Here is a 23,397-nt window from a genome sequence, read left to right as displayed (position 1 = left end):
GGGTCATTTCTCGAGCTTGCAGGGTCCGATTAGATAGCGATAAGTGTACCCAGCGATGGGTGCCCGAGGGGTTGAGTCGAGGCTCTCGCCGGATGTTCAAGACAGTCCCAGGTGAAATCCCGTGATAGGTGGCCTCCAAAAAAGGCCTCACGACGCCGCCTAGCCTCCAAGGCAGCCTCATGCATGGTTATTGGCAAAATTTGGCCGGCGCTTGACGTGTATGTTTGACAATTCCATGTGTTGCACGGGGTGGAAGGCGGTGGCGGTACGTACCGCTTGCTCGCGCTGGGTTGGTGCCTTATCGCCTGCGCTACCCTATCGGTTATCAGCTTTTCAAATTTTTGAGTCGTTGCCCCACTACCAACTCCTCGAACCTGGCAAGCAGGTGCAGCAGGCAAGCCCAACGTAGTGTGTGTCCAGTTGCCCCTCCCCAGGCTGTGTGTGTGTCTGTGTTTCGCACCGCCGCTCTTTGTCCTGTCGGAGAAGAACATCGAATTTTTTTTTTCCCTTCCACCTTTTCTCCTACACGCCTCATTCTATTTCCCCCTCCCTCTCTCTCTTTACAAGTCGACTTCATCGCCGACTTGACGCCTGCGTGACACATTTCCGTCGTCGACGCATCAAGGAAAAAAAAAGGTTTCTTTATACAAAACCTATTTCTCTCCTTTTGTTCTTTTTTGGGCGACCACAGGTTCCCCGCCATCGCTTAAAAAAAACAAGAAGCAACCCCGCCATCACCAAAAAAACCACCGTCATCATGGTTTCCTCATCCAAGGAGAAGAGACTCGCCAAGAAGGCCGCCGAGGGCAAGCTCGACAAGAAGAAGGCCTCCAAGAACACCAGCACCACCGCTTCCTCTGTGAACGGCGACGATGGCCCCGCCACCGGCGCCGACAAGATGGACGAGGTCGCCCGCCTCGCCGCCCAGATGGACCAGCACGGTATCTCCGACCGTGTCACCACCGGTGTCCTGGCCTCTACCCAGGCCAGCAAGGACGTCAAGATCACCAGTGCCAGCTTGGTGTTCCACGGCCGTGTCCTCTTCAACGACACCACCCTCGAGCTCTCCTACGGTCGCCGCTACGGTCTCCTGGGTGAGAACGGTTGCGGAAAGTCGACCCTCCTTAAGGCCATCGACGCCCGCGAGTTCCCCATCCCCGAGCACATCGACATCTACCTCCTGAACGAGGGTGCTCCTCCCACCGAGCTCGGTGCCCTTGAGTGGGTCGTTACCGAGGCTGAGCGTGAGATGGAGCGTCTGGACAAGCTGGCTGAGAAGATTCTCGAGGAGGACGGCCCCGAGAGCCCTGTCCTGATGGACCTGTACGAGGTATGTTTGCTCCCCTTGCCCGATGCTTGAAACACAGCCGTCTAACAGCTACGCAGCACATGGAGAAGATGGATCCCTCAACCTTTGCTACCCGCGCCTCCCTCATTCTGACGGGTCTGGGTTTCAACAAGGTTACCATTCACAAGAAGACCAAGGACATGTCCGGTGGATGGAGAATGCGTGTCGCTCTTGCCAAGGCTCTGTTCGTCAGACCCTCGCTGCTGCTGCTTGACGACCCCACTGCCCATTTGGATCTCGAGGCCTGTGTGTGGCTGGAAGAGTACCTGAAGAAGTGGGATCGTACCCTCGTCCTCGTCTCTCACTCCATGGATTTCCTCAACGGCGTGTGCACCAACATGATTGACATGCGCATGAAGCAGCTCCTGTACTACGGTGGTAACTACGACATCTACAACAGGACGCGTTCCGAGCAGGAGACCAACCAGATGAAGGCCTACCAGAAGCAGCAGGACGAAATTGTTCACATCAAGAAGTTCATTGCCAGCGCCGGTACCTACGCCAACTTGGTCAGACAGGCCAAGTCCCGCCAGAAGATTCTCGACAAGATGGAGGCCGACGGCTTCATCCAGCCCGTCGTCCCCGACAAGGTCTTCACCTTCCGTTTCGCCGACGTCGAGAAGCTCCCCCCTCCCGTCCTGTCCTTCGACAACGTCACCTTCTCCTACTCTGGCGACGCCAAGGACGACCTGTACCGCAACATCGACCTTGGTTTCGACATGGACTCCCGTACCGCCCTCGTCGGCCCCAACGGTGTCGGCAAGTCTACCCTGCTGCGTCTGATGACCGGCAAGCTCTCCCCCACCGACGGTTCCGTCACCCGCCACACCCACTTGAAGCTCGGTCTGTACTCCCAGCACAGCGCTGAGCAGCTCGACCTGACCAAGTCCGCCCTTGACTTCGTCCGTGAGAAGTACTCGGAGAAGTCCCAGGACTACCAGTACTGGCGCCAGCAGCTCGGCCGCTACGGTCTGACCGGTGAGGCCCAGACCTCCCTGATCGGCACCCTGTCCGACGGACAGAAGTCCCGTATCGTCTTCGCCCTTCTCGCCATCGAGAGCCCCAACATGCTCCTGCTCGACGAGCCTACCAACGGTTTGGATATCCCCACCATCGACTCTTTGGCCGACGCCATCAACGCCTTCAGCGGTGGTGTCATTGTCGTGTCCCACGACTTCAGGTAAGAGCTCCCCCGTGCGCAATGATATGACTAGACCTTGACGCTAACAACTTTTCAGACTTTTGGACAAGATTGCCAAGCAGATTTTGGTGTGCGAAAACAAGACGATCAGAGCTTGGGATGGTTCGATCGGAGAGTACAAGAACTACCTGCGCAAGAAGATGATTACGGCCGGTGCTGTCTAAGGAGAAGACGACGACTCACTTGGTTCCGGATGCATCTTTCTTCAGCGTATGTGGTTTCTTTTTTCTCGGGAGGGGAAAAAAACAGAACACAAAAAGTGTTGTTCATGACTTGAATGAAAAAAGTGCCGCCATGACCGTCACGACCCAGGCCGGGTTGGCTGCTGCGGAAACGGGAAACCCTCGAAGGAGGAGCAAAATTGGGATGAAGAATGAGCGGCATGGGACGGCATCATCGAGGGACATTTTTCAGCATCCATCAGGGCGGCTGCTGGCACGGCATGGGATAGACAGATATCTGCAGCTGCGACTTTTTTTCCTTTTTTTATCCATCGTCTTTGTGTAGATGACGAGGACAATAGAGGCCACGAGCCATTGATTCGAGCATTTACAAGGTCCTTGTCCGCTCTGGTGATGTTGTTTTCGTGATATGCGCTGGCGTGTTTGCCGTTATGAGGCTTTAGTCGAGGCCACAACCAGGTATTAAGACCGTTATATCCGGACGATGTAGCAATGACAACGCTAATGGTGTCTGCGCTGACGAAGACGGTTGCAGTGGTAATGACTCAATCGAAAACCCAGTGTACGCGGCGTCTCCGCTGGCGCTGGAGGGGAGGATGAGGGGGATCACATTCAACGAGAAAAGCTTGCTAGGCCGCAGATGGGTGAGAGGGAAGACGATACACGTGATGAGAGAGACGAGGCGCTCAAGGTCGTGGACGGGCGGCGGATGGCGGCGTACAAACGGTTGGCCGGGAATTCTGGGACAGGGGTGCGGGAGGGGCGAGACGCGGCTTTGGCGTTGTGGAGGGCCAATCATATATCCGGGGAAGGGCGGACAAGTGGGGACAGGGGTCTGTTGGCTAGTAGGTAAGGACAGGATGCCCTTTTCTCTCTCCATGTTCAACATTATTCGCCTCGTATGGATAATAGTCGGGTAGATGGATCAGAAGGATCAATGATGCTAATGGTGAAGACGATGACGGGGCAAGACTTTGTTTCAGGGATGTGCTGATTGGCACAACCCGGACGGGAAAAAAAGACCATGGGCGCGAGCGAGTGCACGAGGAAACCAGAGGACAGACAGTTGGTTTTGTCACATCTTGCTGAGGTGTGAGGGAGAGATAGGGACGGAAGGGAGGTACCTGGTTGGAGCGGCACTAACAATTATTGTCAGGGCGGGTGGGATATGCCACGGCCCCCTGTGCTTTTTTTTTTTTTTTTTTTTTGGCGCCCGTCATTGGGCCCCGAGCTTCTGCCTCGTGGTTTACTACCATTTTCATAATGATGAATGTGAAGTTCGCGACTTGATGCATCATGGGCAACGGGCAGATGAGGTGATGGAGATTGCTGGACAAAAGGGGGGGAAGATGAAGAAGTAGAGCATAGGGTGGAATGGGGGAGTGGGTTGGTCATTTGTTCTTGGTTGGGGCTGACGCTGCAGCAGGTTTCGGAGGCGGTACGTGGAGGAGGGAGACGTGGAGGAGGGCTGGAGGGAGGAACACATCGCCAAAACCCACTCTGAGGCAGCACATCATCCGGCACAGGTGAGCTGCAACCATCGCCATCCGTCTTTGCCGTCCCAAGCAGGCATGTTTTCTGATCGTCGCAGACTGTTCTTGGAGGGTGTCTTGGTTTGCGTTTTGTTTTGAACCCCTCCCGATACCGCCACGAACTAATTGCCAGTGGCGATGCGAGCCAGTTTTGGGGCGACGCTCTGAGTTTCTCGTCAGTTGGGACAATAATCCGTTTTTGGCACCTCGACTGCCGAGGTGGTGGTGATTCGGGATCGGGCGGGCGGGCGGATTGAGGCCATTCCCAGCCCAGGTCCCCGGGGGAGGCGGGTTGCACACTGTCGAGAGCTGTTGGTGGTGTTGGGCTTGAACAATGTGCGGGCCTCGAGCGTTCAGGCCGTCGCCATTTCAAACGACGGGACACCCGCACAACGCGACCATTTTGACACGCATTGTGTGCATTCGCATTCTCGTGGCCCGTGTTTCTGCCTTCGAGTCCACACGACTCTCGCGTCTGGAAAATACAGCAAGACGATGGCCGGTGGTTCAGGAGTGGCCAGAGCAGCCGGAGAAGGCGTGGGACGGGGGAGGCGGCTGAAATGCCTCACTGACAGGCCATGTAGACACATGTACCGACAGGGTGGGAGTGGCCGGGGGAGGTACCTTTGGCGACACATCCGTCTGGCCTGAAGTGGGGGGGACTGGGCGGACCGGGGCAGGGAAGGCGCGAAGCAACCCAAGAGGCTCAGACGTGGCCCGGGATTGGCGGGAGCGTCTGCACTAGCCCGAGTTAGCAGCCCGGTGCTAGGTACCTGGACCGCGCCTGCGCCTGGCAGCTGGGAAAGCATGGAGCTGGGGGCAGCTGGGAGGTGACAAAGGAAGGAGGTAATGGGAGGAGCACGAGGAGGACCTTCCACCTAACAATCACGACACTGACGGCCTTGGACCGATGAATTGGCATCCTCACTCCTCAGGGGAAAGAACTGGCGGCCGGTGACTTCTTAAGAGGCAAGAGAGGGTGGCAGAAAGGTAGGGGGATAGAATAAACAGGTCAAAAGGCAAGAGCACGGTTGCCTGGCAGCCCGCCCTGCAAGACAAGCGCCTTCCATTCTCTCTTTCCTCTTGCATTCTCACCGCAACCTGCTGCTCATCCTTGGGGAGAAACAACAGCAGCAGTGGCAGCCAGCACGGGGAGAAACAGGAAAAAAAAGAAAGAGACGAAACCACACCCATCTTCGGATCTCTCGCGCCTGACATCGCTCCCCAATTCAAGGCTGTGCGGTGGCCTTGAGCAAGTGATACCGACACCCGAATCCAACACTGGGAACTGACTGCGACTGGGCTGGACTGGGGACGGCACGTCAATGGAAAAGTCTGGACTGGATGGAACTGGACCTTACACTCATCTGCAGCATCGGCATCGGCCTCGCCCACACACCCCATCGGATCCAATCCCCAATCCAAACCCATCGCACACTCACTTGCGCAGTCTCGCTCACTCTCCATCTCTGCGAGCGAGCGTCCGCCCCCCGATTTCCAAGGCATGAGAGAGCCAGAGATCTCATCCTCGCTCGTTCTCTCCGTCCTCCACAACAATTTGCCTTCCCTTCTTCCCCCCCTCCAACCCGTCCCCGTCCCCATTCCCTTCTCATCACCACCACGTCCTCCTAACTGCTGAATGCATCGTCGTCGCCATCACAACGCCCTCACCACTTTGCAGCAGGGCACACCGCACCAGCATCGCATATTCGGCTCCGACTAGCTTCGTCCCCAAGACATCCGGCGATACCGCCCAGACAGGGCGAGGCGACATTGTCAACACGGACATCACGCTTCCCCAGCAAAATACTCCCCACTTGCTCTTGCGCCCACGCCCATCCGTCGCATCCCATCGTGTTGCAAGTTCCAAGCTGGGCCACCCGACCTGACCCTGGCCGCTCTCTCTCTCTCTCTCTCTCTCTCTCTCTATTCCCTCTTCCCCTCCAAAATCAATTGTCAAGAGACAAGTCATCCACACCGTCCACGCACCTGACCTTAGCCCCGACATTCGCACACCACATACGCAGCCGACACCAACTTGAACCGACGCGCCCAAACCAACATCGCCACCCATTCCTTCAACGATAACTGGGGACCCCGTCGGCCGCCCAATTCGCTTTCACCAACGTCGCGAATAGCATCACCCGCTCCCGCCATTGTCGTTTCGCCGAACCGGCGGAACGCCCGACCCCCCTGTACACACACACACACACACCTCTCCCAACGACACCAACACCCAACTCCACGTCTTTTTTTCGCGATCCGCCTCACCTGCTTCACACCTGCCCCCCGAAACCCTCCAGGCGCGTGATCCAATCAACTCGTCGCCATTGTCTCCCACCACTCATCTTCTGCACATGGGTCCGCGATCCTCGCTGAAGTAGCATTCCCTCTTCCCCATCCCCTTCTTTCCTTCCGTTTTCTTTCATCCTTCCCCCACTGCCTCGTCGTGCCGCAACCTCCCCTACAAAAGACAAGTAGGGTCTTGCGATCGCGACGCCATCGCCGCATCCCGTCACGATGGACCATCCGAAAGACTTCCGCTCGACGGTCCTACAAGCGCCTTCCCGCCACGACGATCGCGACCGCGACGATGACCGCGATCGCCGCCATCACCGCGACATCATGAATCCGACGCCTGGTAGCACGCGCCATTCTGGCTTCAGCTTGCGATCGCCTACCCAGTCTGAGTATCATCACCCCCAGCACTCGTCCTACTCGTCGCCCAAGGCGGCGTCCCATTCGCACCCGCACCACTCCCCGCGATCCCACCAGTCCGGCCTGTCGCATCCGAACCCCTACTCCTCCTCATCGTCGTCGTCCACCGGCCCGCTCGCGCCCGCATTGCCTGCCCTGGGAGGCAGCAGCAGCAGCTCGGGAGCTGGCCATCATCAAGCTCCTCCGTTGTCGCCGTTGCACCCTCCGAGCGGATACTACCCGCCGCCCGAGGCGCATCAGACGCGCGAGAAGCCGACCACGAGCAGCTACTACGATCCGTTGACTGATACCACAAGAGAGAGGAGGGTCTCGGACGCGGGATGGAACGGGAACGCGGCCAAGGGCTCGCCCAAGGTAAGAGATATTCTAGCATGTCCGTCGTTGCATATTCCATCACTGCCCGTCGCATCGCATTGGTTCGTAGGTGATGCGATGCGACTTTCGTAATCTCCTTGTTTGATGTCCCGCTCCCACGTAATCCTTCTTGTCGTTACCCTACAAAAGCTTGCATCATATATCATGTATCTTGTATCGATCATAGCTCCCCTGGTCCTTCAATTAGCGTAGCAGCAATCGCAACACCAGCAGCGACTACGACAACAGCGAGCAAAAAAGGGCCCATTTGGCCTGGTTGATTGCTGTCCGTGCTGCAGATCGTTTAGTGGCGGCTGGTGTAGTGCTGCTGTTGCTGGTGGTGGTGTTGGTGGTCATGCTGACACCTCTTTGTAATCTCTGCCTGCTGCTTTCCCCCATCCGGATTTTCGGAGACGATGGCGTGTAGAGCACAGAGGAGGAAGACCGGAGGGCGACAGTAGCAGTGAAGGCTGGACTGGGACAGCAGGATAAGAAACACGCGGAATGCTTGGATCCCCTATTGTTCACGGCTTCAATGATACCAACGTCCCCCAGTTTTTTCCCCCTTCTGCTGCACTTTTGCACCTTTTTTTTTTCCCTTTCTCTCCCGTTTGGCGGCGCTACACCACTCTTCACATCCCGTAGCCATCCCTTCCCTTCCCATTCACCTTTTTTTCCCTCTCCTTCCCTTTCCCCCGTTGCAGCCCTCGCCCATCTCCAACTTTACCCGATGGGACCAAAATTCCCAACCAACCCAATCCTCAACCCAAAATTAATTCCATCGTGGCCATTTCCATTTCTTCACCTTGACTAATTTTTCCTTCTTTCCATCATCAAACAGACCACCCGCGATCCCTACGGTAATTACTCGCACCAACAACAACAAACCGAGCCGGTATCTCGAGACTCCCACGCGTACTACAAGAACGGAGGCACCAACGCTGGCTACACGTCGCCATCAGCCGCCAACTTCCCCCGAGAAGTCCGCGATCCCATTCAAAATCCCACTCGCACTCCCATCAACCACCCGCCGGTTCCATCAGCCCACCGAACCGGGCTACGCCGCACATGACTTCCCCCAGTCTGCGGCACGCCGCGTCGCCCAGCGTGCACTCGTCATCCAATGGCGGCCCCGTCACCTCTCTACCTCCCCTGGGAAAGCCCGAGCCTTCTCCCTTGAAAGCTCCTGCCAGTGTGCGTACAGTCCCAATTGACCATCCTGGGAGACGCCAATCTGACACTTCGCAGACCCCTAGCCGCTCCGCCGATCCCATGTCCTTCTCCAACATTCTCTCCAGCGCCGAACCCATCTCGAAGCCAAAGTCAAAATCGCCCCCACCTGTCGACGAGGAGAAAGAGGCCAAGGCCGACCCCAAGCCCGAACGCGAGAAGCCTCGCTCCATCGAGCCTCCTGTCAAGACTGAGCGCAGCGAACGTGAAGCTGAGATCGAGCTCCGACCCGAACCCGTCAAGGAGCGATCGAGCACACCGCTGGTCAGAAAGGAGAGGAAGGAGAGGGTCCCGAGAAAATCAAAGTCCCGGGCCTCCGATATCAGAGATGCCGAGTCCACTCCTAAGAGTCGCCGAGCTTCCTCCAAGCTCGACACACCTACTCCCCGCGTTCCTTCCAAGCGTCAGGCCAACGGCCAGCCGAAGCAAAAGACCTTGTCCGCCGATAAGGAGAAGAAGGTCATGGACCTGATTGCCCAGCTCGATGCAGAAGCCGACGAGCTCACCGATTCTGACCTCGCCGCGGAGCGTGCTCAATACCAGGAAAGCGGCAACAAGAGGCGTCGTCTTATGCAAGAAAAGGACGGCAAGCGCAACGTCGAGCGACGCGAAGACTTCTCGGTGGAGATTGGCCGTAGGTTGGGCGCTCTTGCCGACCTCGGCAAACGCCGCTACGATGACATTTACTACGAAGAGGCGATGAACGAGGTCCGCGAGCGCGAGCTCTTCGCCGAGAAGGAGCGCAAGAAAGACATGCAGCGCAAGCGCCGTCGCGAGAAGTCTATGGCCGTCACGATGGAGCAGCAGAAGCTCGCCCTCGAGCGCGCACGCCTGGCCGAAGACGAGACCGAGAAGGCGAAGCACCTTCGAGACGCAGAGCGAGCTAACAAGAAGGCTCTGCAAACGAAGCTGATTCTCCAGAAGGGCATCAAGGGACCAGCGCGTAACCTGGTCGAACTCAACCTCGACGGAGGCACCATGGCCACCTTCCAAGCATCTGACATGGAGCCCGGCACGAAGCCCAAAGGCAAGGGCCGCAGCGGTCCTCGGCCAAAGAAATCCAAGGAGCAGAAGCAGGCCGAGAAGGATGCCGCAGAAGCTGCTCAGGCTGCCATTGACGCCGGCGAGGAGCTTCCGATCAAGGAAGAGTCCAAGATCCGCATCAAGTTCAGCAAGAAGTCCAAGGACAAAGACAAGGAGAAGGACAAGAACAAGGACAAGGACCTGGACGAGCCCGATGTCGAGCTCGAGGGCGATGTCGAAGTCGACCTCGACGACGACACAATCATCGAGCCCGTCAAAGAGAAGAAGGAGAAGAAGGGCAAAAAGAAGGACAAGGAGAAAAAGGAGGAGAAGCCCGAGGAGCCTCCCAACAAAGATGCCAAGTTCGAGACCAAGGGTTTCCTCCAGATCTACGACCAGATTTGGCGCGACCTCGCCCGCAAGGACGTCAGCAAAACCTACAAGATGGCGGCCGAGTCGTACCAAACCAAGGCGTCTAACCTTAAGAAGACAGCCATTCTCGCGTCAAAGGAAGCCAAGAGATGGCAGCTCCGGACCAACAAGGGCACCAAGGACCAGCAGGCTCGCGCCAAGCGCGTCATGCGCGACATGATGGGCTTCTGGAAGCGCAACGAGCGCGAGGAGCGTGATCTCAGGAAGGCTGCTGAGAAGCAGGAGATTGAGAACGCCCGCAAGGAAGAAGCTGAGCGCGAAGCCGCTCGTCAAAAGAGAAAGCTCAACTTCCTCATCTCGCAGACTGAGTTGTACTCCCATTTCATCGGCAAGAAGATCAAAACGGACGAGGTCGAGCGCAGCACCGATAACCCGGAGATTGCCGCCGAGAACAAAAACGAGACCGAGCATAACAAGCATTTGGACATTGCCGAGCCGACCGGACCTCTGGGCGCCAAGGTCACCGACTTCGAGAACCTCACGTTCGAAGAAGAGGACGAGGAGACTCTGCGCCAAGCAGCTATGGCGAATGCTCAAAACGCCATTGCCGAGGCGCAGAGAAAGGCCAGACAGTTCAACGAGCCCGATGGCCCCGACATGGATGAGGAGGGCGAGATGAACTTCCAGAACCCTGCCGGCATGGGCGATGTCGCTATCGAGCAGCCCAAGTTGATTAATGCCCAGCTCAAAGAGTACCAGCTCAAGGGTCTAAACTGGCTCGCCAACCTGTACGAGCAGGGTATCAACGGCATTCTCGCCGACGAGATGGGTCTCGGAAAGACTGTTCAGTCCATTTCCGTCATGGCTTATCTTGCGGAGAAGTACGACATCTGGGGTCCGTTCCTGGTAGTCGCGCCCGCCTCCACCCTCCACAACTGGGAGCAGGAAATCAGAAAGTTCGTTCCGGAGTTCAAGATCCTCCCATACTGGGGCTCGGCGGGTGACCGAAAGGTGCTCCGAAAGTTCTGGGACCGCAAGCACACCACGTATAAGAAGGACGCCTCGTTCCATGTCTGCGTCACGTCGTACCAGCTGGTGGTGTCCGACGTCGCGTACTTCCAGAAAATGAAGTGGCAGTACATGATTCTTGACGAGGCCCAGGCCATCAAGAGTTCTCAGAGTTCCAGATGGAAGAGTCTGCTCAATTTCCACTGCCGTAACCGTCTCCTTCTCACCGGTACGCCCATTCAGAACAACATGCAGGAGTTGTGGGCCTTGCTCCATTTCATCATGCCGTCTCTCTTTGACTCCCACGACGAGTTCAGCGAGTGGTTCTCCAAGGACATTGAGTCGCACGCCCAGAGTAACACGAAGCTCAACGAGGATCAGCTCAAGCGTCTGCACATGATTCTCAAGCCGTTCATGTTGCGTCGTGTCAAGAAGCACGTGCAGAAGGAGCTGGGTGACAAGATCGAGGAGGACGTCTACTGCGATCTTACCTACAGACAGAGAGCCATCTACAGCAACCTGAGGAACCAAATCAGCATCATGGACCTTATCGAGAAGGCGACCGCGGGCGACAACGACGACTCGGGAACACTCATGAACCTTGTCATGCAGTTCCGAAAGGTGTGCAACCACCCCGACTTGTTTGAGAGAGCAGACACAACGTCACCGTTCTCGTTCGGCTACTTTGCAGAGACGGCTTCCTTCATCCGAGAGGGCAACATGGTGAATGTGGGCTACTCTACGCGCAACCTGATCGAGTACGAGCTGCCGCGCCTTATCTGGACTGAGAGCGGTAGACTGCACAAGGCCAGCAAGGACAACCTGAAGGCTGGCTGGCGGAACAAGACCCTCCAGCACATGATGAACGTCTTTTCGCCGGAGCACATCCGCGACAGTCTCGAGGGATCCGACGCATTCTCGTTCTTGCGCTTCGCCGATGCCAGCCCTAGTGAAGTCTACAAGGCCAGCCACCAGGACATCTTCTCCCGTGCCGTCGAGCTGTCACGGAAGAAGGATCGCTTGGCCCTCATGAACATTGCCTACGACGAGCCCGAGGACATCAACTTCACACCGGCACACGCTCTGTTCAACATCAAGGCCCGAAACAACCGAAAGCCGTTGGCTGACATCACTCAGGAGGGCATCCTGGCCAAGCTCATGAATGTGGCCCGAGAGGAGTACATTGACAGCAGCTTGGGACGTCTGGAGCAGGCCGGTCGGCCGCGTGCCTCGGCGCCACCCATCGAGGTGAGCTGCTGCAGCCGCGGAACGGCACTCGAGACGGAAAGCGTTCTCTTCAACGTGAGCATGCGCAAGAGCCTGTTCGGCCCGAGCATCCACGAGGAGCGCGCATTGGTCACCGAGAAGATCCCCTTCGAGCGATTCCCTCCCCCTAAGCTGCTCCCTGCGCCTGACAACGAGAAGAAGAAGTTCAACAACATCGCCGTCCCGTCAATGCGCCGCTTTGTTACTGACAGTGGCAAACTGGCCACGCTCGACAAGTTGCTGACCCGGCTCAAGGCGGAGGGTCATCGCGTGCTGCTCTACTTCCAGATGACTCGCATGATCGACCTGATGGAGGAGTACTTGACGTACCGTAACTACAAGTACTGCCGTCTCGACGGTTCGACCAAGCTGGAAGACAGACGAGACACTGTCGCCGACTTCCAGACGCGGCCCGAAATCTTCATCTTCCTGCTGTCGACCCGTGCTGGTGGTCTCGGTATCAACCTCACTTCTGCCGACACCGTCATTTTCTACGACTCTGACTGGAACCCTACGATCGACTCGCAGGCCATGGACCGAGCCCACAGACTGGGTCAGACCAGGCAGGTTACCGTGTACCGTCTCATCACTAAGGGAACGATTGAGGAACGCATTCGGAAGCGCGCCATGCAGAAGGAAGAGGTGCAGCGCGTCGTCATCCAGGGAGGTGGCGCTAGTGTCGACTTCTCTGGTCGTCGCGCTCCCGAGAACCGCAACCGCGATATTGCTATGTGGCTTGCGGACGACGAGCAGGCCGAGCTGATTGAGCAACGCGAGAGGGAGCTTCTCGAGAGCGGCGAGCTCGACAAGCCGCAAAAGAAGAAGGCCCCCAAGCGCAAGCGGGTAGTGAACGAGGACATCAGCCTTGACGAGATGTACCATGAGGGTGAGTTTCAGTCGGCCAACGATGGGCGGGACGACACTAATCAGTTGACAGGCGAGGGCAACTTTGATGACAACCGTGCCGGCGCCGCCGGGACCTCAGGCACTGCCACGCCTGTTGCTGAGCCTGAAGTGAAGGGAGCGAAGAAACGACGCACTGGTGGAGGCAAGAAGGCTAAGACCTTGAAGCAGAGACTTGCCGTTGCCGATGGGCAGGTCTGATGCGTCGACAAAAGGCCGCCCTGATAGAACGATGAGTGATTACAGCAAACGAGCACCGATTCGTTTGGAGCTGAGGAAGAAATGGTCGTATGGATTGTAGCAACATGGTTTATGGATGGCATACTGCTGGGCGCGAGAGATATGCCTGGCGTCGGAGTGGACACGCGATTTGCATCAAGACGACGGACGCGCCTTTTATGACGGTGCTGCGGCTTGTTTGTTAGACTTTACAAAAAAGCTTCTTTTGTTTGTACTTTTTTATCTCCTTCATTTTCAAGATTTGGGTCCGGGAGCTCGACCCTAGATGACTTGGTCTTGGGGGCATCCAGGACACAAGGCGGATTTCGGTGGGCGCCGGCATTCCGAACGAGTTGTACGAAGGCTTCGGGCAGCAATTCCGGATGGGGGAGGTGGACATACACTCGAAGGGTGGCTATGGGTGTGCATGTGGTTGTATTACTACCTTTACCTTAGACGAATGGAACCGCCACTGAGATGAAGACTGCTTGATGCGCGTGATGGTCAAGGAGATGACGGGAGTCGGTGCTTTTTCCACGGTTGCAATTGTCCCCTTATTGGACAGCATGGTATATTGATAGCATACGCGATACTTTGCTTGCATTCGTCCCATCCCAGTTTGGGATTCATCAATCATGGGTACAGAAACGGAGTCATTCACTATAGTGATAGTAATCACATCGGCCGGGCTTTCTGTCAATTATTCTTGGTAAACAAGTAATCAGTTGGTTCTTCATCCTAAAACTCCCAAGTGACATTGAGCGGTTCCAACTAAGGGACTAACTCCCCGTCAGTCTTGGCAGAACATGCCTTGGGGAGCGGCATGGAAGAATTGAGCATCTGACGTTCACCTCAAATGTGAAAATATCAACTGAACTGTATTCCGCGAAGGGTATCTAAGAATCGAACGATGACTAGCCAAGTCACACCCCGTCGAGAGCGAGGTCAAGGAACTACTTCCATGCAGGCCGTACTGCCATCACACTATAACCAGCCTTCTCTCGACTTTTACAGCCGGAGGCAGCATTCCCCAAGCCAGAAGCACCGCTCCCGGTCTTTCTTCCACACCGCCAGAAACCTCTCTAGCACTTGGCGCCCGAGCCGGAGGGGATGTTGGAGCAGTCCTTGGCTGACTTGCCGCCGGTGACGGAGACGCCGGACCACTTCCAGTTGGAGCAGGCGCCCTTGGCGCACAGGATGTAGACGTTGGTGCCCTTGGAAGCGACGGTGCCCTTGACGTTCTTGACGGTGACGTCGGTGATGGGGATGCCGGCGGTGGGCTTGCCGGTGGGGCTGCCGTTCTCGTAGTCCTGCTGGATGACGATGCCCTTCTTGTTGATGTTCTTGAGGGTGATGTTCTCGAAGGTGATGCCCTTGACGGAGCCCGTCTCGTGGGCAATGGTCTTGATGCGGATGCCGTTGTCGGCCTTTTCAATGGTGGAGTCGCGGATGACGACGTTCTGCACCGTGTTGGAGGAGCGGCCGCCGACGGAGCCGATGGACAGGCCGTGGGAGCCGTAGCAGTAGCCGTTCTCAAAGGTGATGCCGGTGCCCGAGTTGATGGCCAGGCAGTCGTCCTGGTTGTAGACCTTGGCGCCCGAGATGGTCACGTCCGTCGACTGGCCGACGTCGAAGGCGTCGGTGTTGTGGCCGCCCTTGGAGTCGCCGTCCTTGTTGTCGAAGAGGATGTTCTGGCTGCAGGAGGTCAGTCGGTGTAAGGGGAGATGGACCGGCACCAAAAGACTTACACCTTGAGGCCGCTGACGCTGTTGATGCTGAAGCCGTGGGCGGGGGTGTTCTTGACGTTGAGGCCGGAGATGGAGCCGTCGTTAATCTTGACCTTGAAGAACTTGGGCTTCTTCTTGCCGCCGTTGCCGCCCTTGCCGTCCCACCAGCGCTCGCCCTGGCAGTTGATGGAGTTGCCCGAGGCGCCGACGACGCTGACCTTTTTGCCGCCGACGGCGATGAGGGGGCCCTCCCACTCCTTGTAGCCAAAGGTGGTGGTGCCCTTGAAGGTGACGCGCGTGCCGTCCTTGAGGCCGGTAAGGTCGAGGGTCTCGCCCGCGGGCACCTTGATGCCATTGAGGACGATGTCGGTGCACGACGTCTTCTTGGCCATGGCCGTCTTGGCGTCGGTGAAGGTGCACGAGGCGCGGGTGTCGAGGTCCGCGGGGGCGGCGGCGGCCAGGGCGCTGAGGCCCGCGATCATGGGGAGGAACTTCATCGTTGCGGAAGTCTTGTTATGTATGTGATCAACACGTGGGATACGTCAAGTATGTACAGAAAATGGGGCTCGAAGGAGAGACTAAAGTTGGTGGTAAAAGAGCGTGGGTTGAAAAGAGAGTGGGTGGAAAAAGACACAATGGGGTATTGTGAAGTGAGAGAAGGAGGCGGGCAGAAGAGACGGGTTTTATAAGAGGTTGCCAGTTAATCCAACTCAATCCCCCTTTCATGGACTTTCTCGCTGACAGACCGCAATTCTCGAGTGATGAGGTGCGGCTCCCATATCGGATAACCGGCACCGTTGTTGTCCATCTCCCCAGTCTCCCGGAGGATCTAGGAGGAGCCCATGATATCCCAAACCACCTTTAATCTAGCAGTGTAGCGCCGGAACCTATTCCCGATTTCCGAAGAATCCTAATTAAATCCACTCTGTATTGAATCGTTCAAATCTCGGACTCTGTGAAGTCGGCGCGCTAGCCAAGTGGGGAGCAGGATACCAGACGAAGCGCGACAATGGGATCATGCCGGGTCGTTGGGATGGCAGGGCTGACGTTCCGAGATTCTTCAGAGCTAGTGTAAGTGGCCACAGTAGAATACCGAGACACGAACGCTTCCATGCCGTCTAGACTACTGTGAAAGAGCCCGTCCTACCGGCCGAGACGCGTGGTCCGCTGTGAAAAACGGCCATTTCAGGCTGTCCCCAATCTCCAGTGTCATCTTGGCTACGTCTTGGCTTAGGCTTGATTCTGCCGATCTATCCGATCATGGACCTCCGGACCCAGAAGAATGAGCCTGTTTATCCACCAGTTGATGCAGCCGACCCATTTGAGGCATGTGCAAAAGGAGGTTTCCACAAGAAGGATTCCACTGGCAGGGTTGTTGTGTGCAATAGTCGAGGTGGGTTGGTAAGAAGACCTTTACAGCTCTAGTAACGTCTTCCGAAGCAACAATCGTTTTTCACAACTGGACGCTGTACACGCCGTTGGAATGTCTCAACTAGACACAGACACACCCGCAAACTTCACTCGTTTCTCTGACGTCTTCTTAAGGATTTTGCGACGAACCTCCTACCGGAGAGCCCGGACATCACCCGAGAGTATGATTAACCTTAAAGCCCTAATTGCGACCAAGGACGCTAAGCGGCCGACGAGCCGTCCGCCTTGTGGGGCCAGAGCCTCCCATTTTGGCGGATACGGAATTACGCGTAAACTTGCCCTGTTAGTGGGATGTGAGGCTCAAGGGGCATGAGCTCGCCACTGTTGCTTCGACTCATCTTATAGTTAGAAACTTGACAGCGTGTTGTTTGGTCAAGTCTGGAGGGGAAGAGCTTGAAGAAGGTCTGCCGAGAAGAGGAGATGATGGTGAAATAATATCCGTCTTGCAGTGGGAACACTTTGATGGATCCTCTAGTCTCTGACTTTGCCTGCTTTTGGTGGCCTCTAGCGCCGGAAGCTGCTGATTCATGGAGGAGCTAACCGTTGGCCCTAGCCGACTCAAGCAAGTCGGACACCTCACGGTGCAATATGGCCGGCAACAAAAACCGTCTTGGTATCGCGCTCATGCAGGAACATCGACGCTTACACGACGGAGCCTGGCCATGGAGAATCAACATACATGAAACTGCCGGACTTGGGCGTACTTTATTTCCGTCTCTGCATTACGCTAATAACTAAAGCAAATGTACGAATAGCTTGTTCGTTTCGGTGTCATTTTTCGGCGAGGTGTCTCAATCTCGTTTTTCCGCTCACCGCAAGTGGATATCACATCCCAACCGGACGTCATCCCAGTTACAAGTGACTTTGGAGCTCGTCCTCGGTCCACTTCCACAGCTGCTCCTTCTTCTCGTTGTCCTGGCTCAACTTCGTCCCCTTGCCCGCAACGCCGACGGGGAAATAAAACGTCCCCGTCTTGACGTCCGGGTGGAACGACGCCCAGAGCTGGTTCAGCGCGCCCTTTTGCGGGCTCACGGCCACAATTTTTGTGCCTATCCAGACGAGCGTGCCCAGCAGCATGTTGGAGTTGTTGATGAGGGCCTCCGCAAGGTTGGTGTCGACGACACCAGGGTGGACGCTAACGATCTTCATCTCTGGGTTGCGCTCCGCGAGCGCGGCAGCGTAGTGGATGTTAGCGACCTTGGAGATGCCGTAGCGGAACCGGCTTGCCGTCTCGGGCATCTTGGTCTTGAGCTTGTCGAACTGGTACGTGCCCTTGGGGGCCCAGCCCTCGGCGGCCGAGGAGAGGAAGACGACGCGCACGTCGGGGTTCTCGACGGCGGTCTTCTTGAGGGTGGGCAGGAGAAGCTGGGTAAACAGCGCGTGGCCCATATGGTTTGTGCCGAACTGGATCTCGTAGCCCTCTTTTGTGAGGCCCTCGGGCGTGGACATGATTCCGGCATTGTTGATGAGGAGATCAAGGCGCGTCGAGGACGCTGTGAACTGCTTCGCTGCGGACTTGACACTCTCAAACGAGGCGAGGTCCAACGGGAGATACGAGATTGGGGCAAGGCTGGCGTTTTCCTTCTTCAGGGCCTCAATGGCGGCCTCTCCCTTTTCCTTGGAGCGGCCCGCCAGGTAGATTTGCGCGGGGTTGTGCTTGGCGATCTGGCGGATCGTCTCCAGACCGAGGCCGGCGTTTCCGCCCGTGACGAGGACGACTTTGCCGGCAAGGTCTGGAATGTCAGTGTCTGGCTGGAAGTTGCACCCGCCCATCATGAGTGCTGTCGCCATGTTGTCTACGTGTGTTTGATTGGAATACTTTTACTAAATGATTATCTCATAGGCAGCTCCGATGAAGCATCGGTTAGATTGTTGGAGCTTGTTGGATCGTGATTTGCAAGCACGTGTGCTTTTATACCGCGCTGTTAGAGTTTGGCGTTTCACCCTTGGCGTCCGACCGTCCCGAAGCTCAGGACCTGTTCGCCAACGATACCGGTCGCAGGGTGACATTTGCGGTTTCAGGGTCCAGGGTCCCCCGCTTTGACTAACATTCTGCAGTTCGATTTGGTCGATCACGTCTACCCAGCTAATTACATGAAGGCCCAGTTTGAGTTGCCGAGGTATGGCGAAACAGGGATTCTTGGGAACCATTCTTTGGTTACCAGATCTGTGGTTGACAGAGTGAATCATCTTGATCATTAATATTGATATAAGCCTTGTAATTGCCTGTTCAACCGGAAAACATGGACACTCCCTTGACATCACATATCAATCGTATCTCGGAGACAAAAAGGACTGAGCAGATCCGCCAGTCTCGCGACATGTTCACAATATTCAGTTTACAAATAAACACACTGCAAGCTCAGACTTACAAGATGTGACATTCCACCATCTGACGTCTGAAGACCGGGGAGAAATACCCAAATTCCATGAAAAAGATGTTGAAACCAAGAGAACTCTCATAGAAAACTCTGCTACGGGGCACTGCAAACACTCATATCTATCTACGCGCCATCAGCATCATTAACATCCTGCTGACTCCTCAGCTGTCTGATCCCTGTGTATTGCCAGTTAGAGATATAAGTTTCGAAGGCTTGTTCCCCATGCTTTCCATTGGAGGTTGCGAAGACGCCGACCACGACACCTAGATCTCGTTAACGCGAAATGATCAGTTTCGCCACGTACGGCAAGTATTACTCACCAGAATAGTAGGGGACCAGCTCGGTCCCCTTGCAATGACCAAAGACCCTGAGCTCAGTCTCCTCTGCAGGGCCAGCAAGACCAGCTGAGAATGCAAAATGAGTACTGTTAACCGCCTCAATCTGCAGAGAAATCTTCTTTCCCGCCCAACCCTCGGGGAGCGGGAATACTTCTCTTGGCGGGTTCTCTGTCGCACGATATGGCGTCTCCGAAATACCACGGAACCGAAGATGCGGCCGAAGGTCCTCACCTCCATCGGGCTTGAGCATGACGATGCCCAGGTCGAAATGCTGGGCTTGGTCCTGGATAATTGAGACACCGACTTCCATCTCCTCTTTGGTCAGAGACTTGGCCCATTCTACATCAACGCGGTATCGGAAGAGCGAATGGGCCATCCGTCGTCCGATGAAGGTCTGGCCGCGCCCTAGGGCAAAGTCTGCGTCAAACCCCGTGAGGTTGAGAACAGAGGACTTGAGTGCCAGGGTGTTCCAGTGTCCCGGGGGTGATATGGCGTAGTTCCTTGTCTTTGGAAAGCGCCAGTGGATGAAGTGGATGGGCATACTGCTTCCGGGCGGGAAGTTGATGTCGTCGTCTGCATCGTTGAGTTGTCCTTCTCCCTCTTCCGGGATGGATTCCGGCGGGAGTGGCCAGCCAGAGACATCGCCGGTGACGGGCGTGAACACTGGAAACTCGCCCTCTTCCCACGTTACAGGAGTAAGCACGGTTTCTCGACCCATTGGCAAGTTGCCAAAGTATGCGCCAGGGTCTTCGCCATAGGAGCCACCGGCACGGACTGCTAGTGCGACAGCCCACCACTGACCTGCGGCATCTTCGAAGAGGTCGGCGTGTCCAACGGCTTGGAAGTAGGAACTCGTGTTGTTCGCCGAAGTCAGGAGTGGGTTTGCCGGCGCAGGATCATAGGGTCCTTCAATGCTTCGGGATCGAGCCATTGTAACCATGTGGTTCTCGCGAGTGCCACCTTCGGCAAGGAGGAGGTAATAATATCCGTCTCGCTTCCAGATGTGAGGAGCCTCCGGGGATCGTCCGCCGGTGCCATTCCAGGGCATGATGATGTCTCCGGTCTCACCGGTCTCCAGGTCGAGTGGCGCATGCATGATGCCAGGGTAGTAGGCAGCTGTGTGCGCACCGGACACGTAGGTCTTCCCGTCATCATCCCAGAAAGGTGACGGGTCGAAGCCAGGGAAGCTGAAGTGCACCGGATCAGACCAAGCGTCCGAACTGTAAGGGTCCGTCGAGGCGAGAACGAAGTTATCCCATCGACTGTCGTTGGTTCTGGGGAGTTGTTGGTTGACGAGCGTGCAGAGAAGATAGAACACGCCCTCATGGAAGCGTAGCGTCGGTGCGTAGATGCCGCTAGTTGCCTTTGGCAAGAAGGCCAGTCCTGGGAGTTGGTCTGCGCGGCTGAAGGCGTTAGAGACGTGTTTCCAGTGTACCAAGTCTCGACTGGCGTGGATAGGGAGGCCGGGGAAGGCGAGGAAGCTCGATGTCGCGCAGAAGAAAGTGTTGTTCAGCTCGGGGACGAAGATACAGCTGGGATCTGGGTTGAAGCCGCTGATGATGGGGTTCTGAAAGGTTGAGTTCTCTGCCTGGCTGACTCCGAAGAGGGCAATGACCGAAATCACATGTCTAAATCGCATCTTGGGGGCATACGGGTAGATCTTTGGGATAACTGAACTTTTCATTCTGTGAACCATCATTGACTGGAGATCTGGATGAAGTTCTCTTTAACTCTAGATTTAAAGCACATCCAGATTAAACCTAGCCCCTTCGACCCCGGAGTGTTGGTGGAAATGCTGCATCCGAACATCCATCAGTGTCTAGTCGCAGAAAGCTATCCGTGACCGCCGGGGGGCAGAGACGAGACCACGAGCGGCGGTAGGATACTTTTCCGTGCGACCGGCGCTTCTGGAAGCTCTATTCAGAGGATCCTTCGTTTAATTTATGTTGCGCACTACCGATCGTATCCAGATTGGCACTTTTGAGAATGCGGGGAAACTGCAAAGTCACCAGGGCCAAGCTCCGGCCGCTGAGGTCATGACGCATTTCCGTGGATTGCTTCGGTGGTATTGCTGGCGAGCTCAAACTGAGGTAGGTGTTAAGTGCATATCCGTCTATGCTATTCCTCGACAGTTGCTGCTGATCAATACGCGTGCGCTGGCTCGATACCCCATTTCTCTTCTCCCATTTTGAGCAGCATTCCCAAACGCTTCAGGTTCTATCGCCCAATAACGCCTTGCGTGTTGCCAAGCCCCCTTCCTGGATATTACTCCTATCAAACACTCCGAGCTTCGCAATATCAAAAGTCTCCTATGACTTGTCTCTCTCCTTGTATGACTCTCTGCATTGCTTCAGGCCATTTCGCTGTTTGCCGTTTGCATCAAAGTTGTCTTCGCTCAACCAAGCCTCCAGGCCGCCCTTGACAAATGGCCACTCTTCGTCGGTGATACTGAACCAGGCCGTGTCTCTGCGTCTGCCCTTAATGACCATGTGTTTTCTGAAAAGCGTCAGTCGATTCCCCTCGTTCACTGAACATAGCAATATTTCACCTGAAGATACCCTCATATACGTAGCCAAGGCGCTCTGCAGCCGCCAAGCTGGGCTTGTTGAGGTGGTTAGCCTTCCACTCAAGCCGAAAGTTCCCTAAATTTTCAAAGGCATTTTTCATCAGGAGGTATTGGGCTTCCGTAGCAGCCCGAGTCTGCTTGAGCTGCTCGCTAAAAATAATGCAGCCGATTTCAATGCGCCTGTGGCTGGGAACAATGGATAAGTACGACATAATGCCCACTGGTTCGGACGACGGGTCCGACGCGGGGCCTGACAGGACGGCAAAGTACAAAGGGTCCTTTGAGGCGCTCCATTGGGTGACGGCAGTCTCGCATTGCTCATACTCGAGAAACGGCTCGTTGAACAGGTAGGCCCAGCGATGAGCATTTTCTTCGCGCCCGAGATGCTTGAAGATGGCTTGCGAATGCATTGCTTCGAGAGGGACAAGCGACGTATACCGCCCGTGAAGCGGGGTATGAGATGGGGCCGTTGCCGGTCCGGACGGTACCGAGGGGCCAACAGGAGGATCCATTGTTGAAGTAATAGAAGCTGCAACAATGAGGGTTCTCTTCCTTCCGATGTTGCCAAGTTTTCGGATGGTATTCACAGATGGTTTTAGTTGTTTGGAGCTGTTGACAATGACTTGGTGACTCATCCGGCGATTGTGGAAGGTCAATCCTTCGAAGCACGACATCTCTCTACTTTAATTACTTTTACGGACTAGCTGAAAGTGGGGCAACCGGCCCGGCGTCAAACCCCGATGCGCAATTACCTTGCTCTCAATCTCCATTACGACAGGGCCTGCAAAGAACCGGACCGGGAATGCCTAGATCAAAGGGCCAATGACTCACAAGATAGAGGTGATATCTAACAGACCAGCTTCTACAACAGAGCGATTCGATTGCGGTCATCGGGACACATGGCCGTCCGTCTACTTTGCAAACGTTGCGTGTCTGTTAAAAAGCCTTTGCATCGCTGAAAATACCTGCTAGAAATCATAGAAATTTAGGAACTGGGCAACTTGTCTATTAGTTCAAGGTGAAGAGTAACGGTTTATCTCATATCATATGTTGCTGTTAGAGTCCACGGAACGAAGAGCGCCAGACATTTCGAATCACTATCGCTGATAGCTTGGTATCTGATGAACGGAAAGGAAGACAGTTGTAAGGGAATTTGGCCACGGGCTGCCTATCTAGCCGGAGCAGTTAACAGTCGGGCCGGGCTCAGATGCCGCTGGACTGGCCGATCCGGCAGGGATCTGGTGTATGTGAATGTTACCGGTTGCCCACTCTACATGAGATTGGATAAACTTCTTTGCAGTATACGAGGCAGACAAAAAGATAGACGTCAGGTAGATTCCATGACATACCTTCATTCCATTATTCATGCGTGTGCTCCATTAGAAAGGATTTCGTTGATCCACGCGCTATTAATTCACTATCATGCTTTCGGCACCGCCATCTCATTAAACCTATTATAACTAAGTACGAGAAGCTGGAGCTAAGCAGACCAAGTTTTTTGCTTAAGTCTGCTGTTAGGCACATTTTGATATATTTATTATGAAATTGTCTGATAACCGTCACATCGGTCGTCTTTGCTGTTTATATTAAAACACTGT

The 23,397-nt window shown here is 55.5% G+C and overlaps 6 protein-coding genes across 6 annotated transcripts; 2 read left to right on the top strand and 4 right to left on the bottom strand.

Annotated features, from left to right (window-relative positions):
* Window positions 1-757: 757 nt before the first annotated feature.
* Window positions 758-2,713, top strand: ColSpa_06327 (ABC transporter ATP-binding protein ARB1; the record flags this gene model as incomplete). Its single annotated transcript, XM_049272539.1, has 3 exons — window positions 758-1,330; window positions 1,387-2,528; window positions 2,587-2,713. The coding sequence occupies 3 exons, from the start codon at window positions 758-760 to the stop codon at window positions 2,711-2,713; spliced, it is 1,842 nt and encodes a 613-aa protein (XP_049128496.1).
* A 4,070-nt stretch (window positions 2,714-6,783) lies between these two features.
* Window positions 6,784-13,338, top strand: ColSpa_06326 (putative DNA primase large subunit; the record flags this gene model as incomplete). Its single annotated transcript, XM_049272538.1, has 5 exons — window positions 6,784-7,335; window positions 8,177-8,230; window positions 8,319-8,368; window positions 8,418-8,529; window positions 8,584-13,338. The coding sequence occupies 5 exons, from the start codon at window positions 6,784-6,786 to the stop codon at window positions 13,336-13,338; spliced, it is 5,523 nt and encodes a 1,840-aa protein (XP_049128495.1).
* Window positions 13,339-14,438: 1,100 nt separating this feature from the next.
* ColSpa_06325 (polygalacturonase) lies at window positions 14,439-15,580 on the bottom strand (the record flags this gene model as incomplete). Its single annotated transcript, XM_049272537.1, has 2 exons — window positions 14,439-15,051; window positions 15,105-15,580. 2 exons carry the CDS (start codon window positions 15,578-15,580, stop codon window positions 14,439-14,441), a joined length of 1,089 nt encoding a protein of 362 aa, XP_049128494.1.
* A 1,786-nt stretch (window positions 15,581-17,366) lies between these two features.
* Window positions 17,367-18,305, bottom strand: ColSpa_06324 (putative oxidoreductase; the record flags this gene model as incomplete). The annotated part of the gene is made up of 1 exon (XM_049272536.1): window positions 17,367-18,305. The coding sequence occupies one exon, from the start codon at window positions 18,303-18,305 to the stop codon at window positions 17,367-17,369; it is 939 nt and encodes a 312-aa protein (XP_049128493.1).
* Window positions 18,306-19,018: 713 nt separating this feature from the next.
* Window positions 19,019-20,872, bottom strand: ColSpa_06323 (non-reducing end alpha-L-arabinofuranosidase; the record flags this gene model as incomplete). Its single annotated transcript, XM_049272535.1, has 2 exons — window positions 19,019-19,158; window positions 19,216-20,872. 2 exons carry the CDS (start codon window positions 20,870-20,872, stop codon window positions 19,019-19,021), a joined length of 1,797 nt encoding a protein of 598 aa, XP_049128492.1.
* Window positions 20,873-21,542: 670 nt separating this feature from the next.
* On the bottom strand, window positions 21,543-22,209 carry ColSpa_06322 (uncharacterized protein; the record flags this gene model as incomplete). The annotated part of the gene is made up of 2 exons (XM_049272534.1): window positions 21,543-21,729; window positions 21,782-22,209. The coding sequence occupies 2 exons, from the start codon at window positions 22,207-22,209 to the stop codon at window positions 21,543-21,545; spliced, it is 615 nt and encodes a 204-aa protein (XP_049128491.1).
* Between the last annotated feature and the right edge of the window lie 1,188 nt (window positions 22,210-23,397).

Source organism: Colletotrichum spaethianum (genome assembly GCF_022836535.1).
Source record: "Colletotrichum spaethianum MAFF 239500 DNA, contig15, whole genome shotgun sequence".
NCBI lineage: Eukaryota > Fungi > Ascomycota > Sordariomycetes > Glomerellales > Glomerellaceae > Colletotrichum > Colletotrichum spaethianum.
Note: the sequence above shows the minus strand (reverse complement) of the source record. Positions and strands in the feature narration are given on the sequence as shown.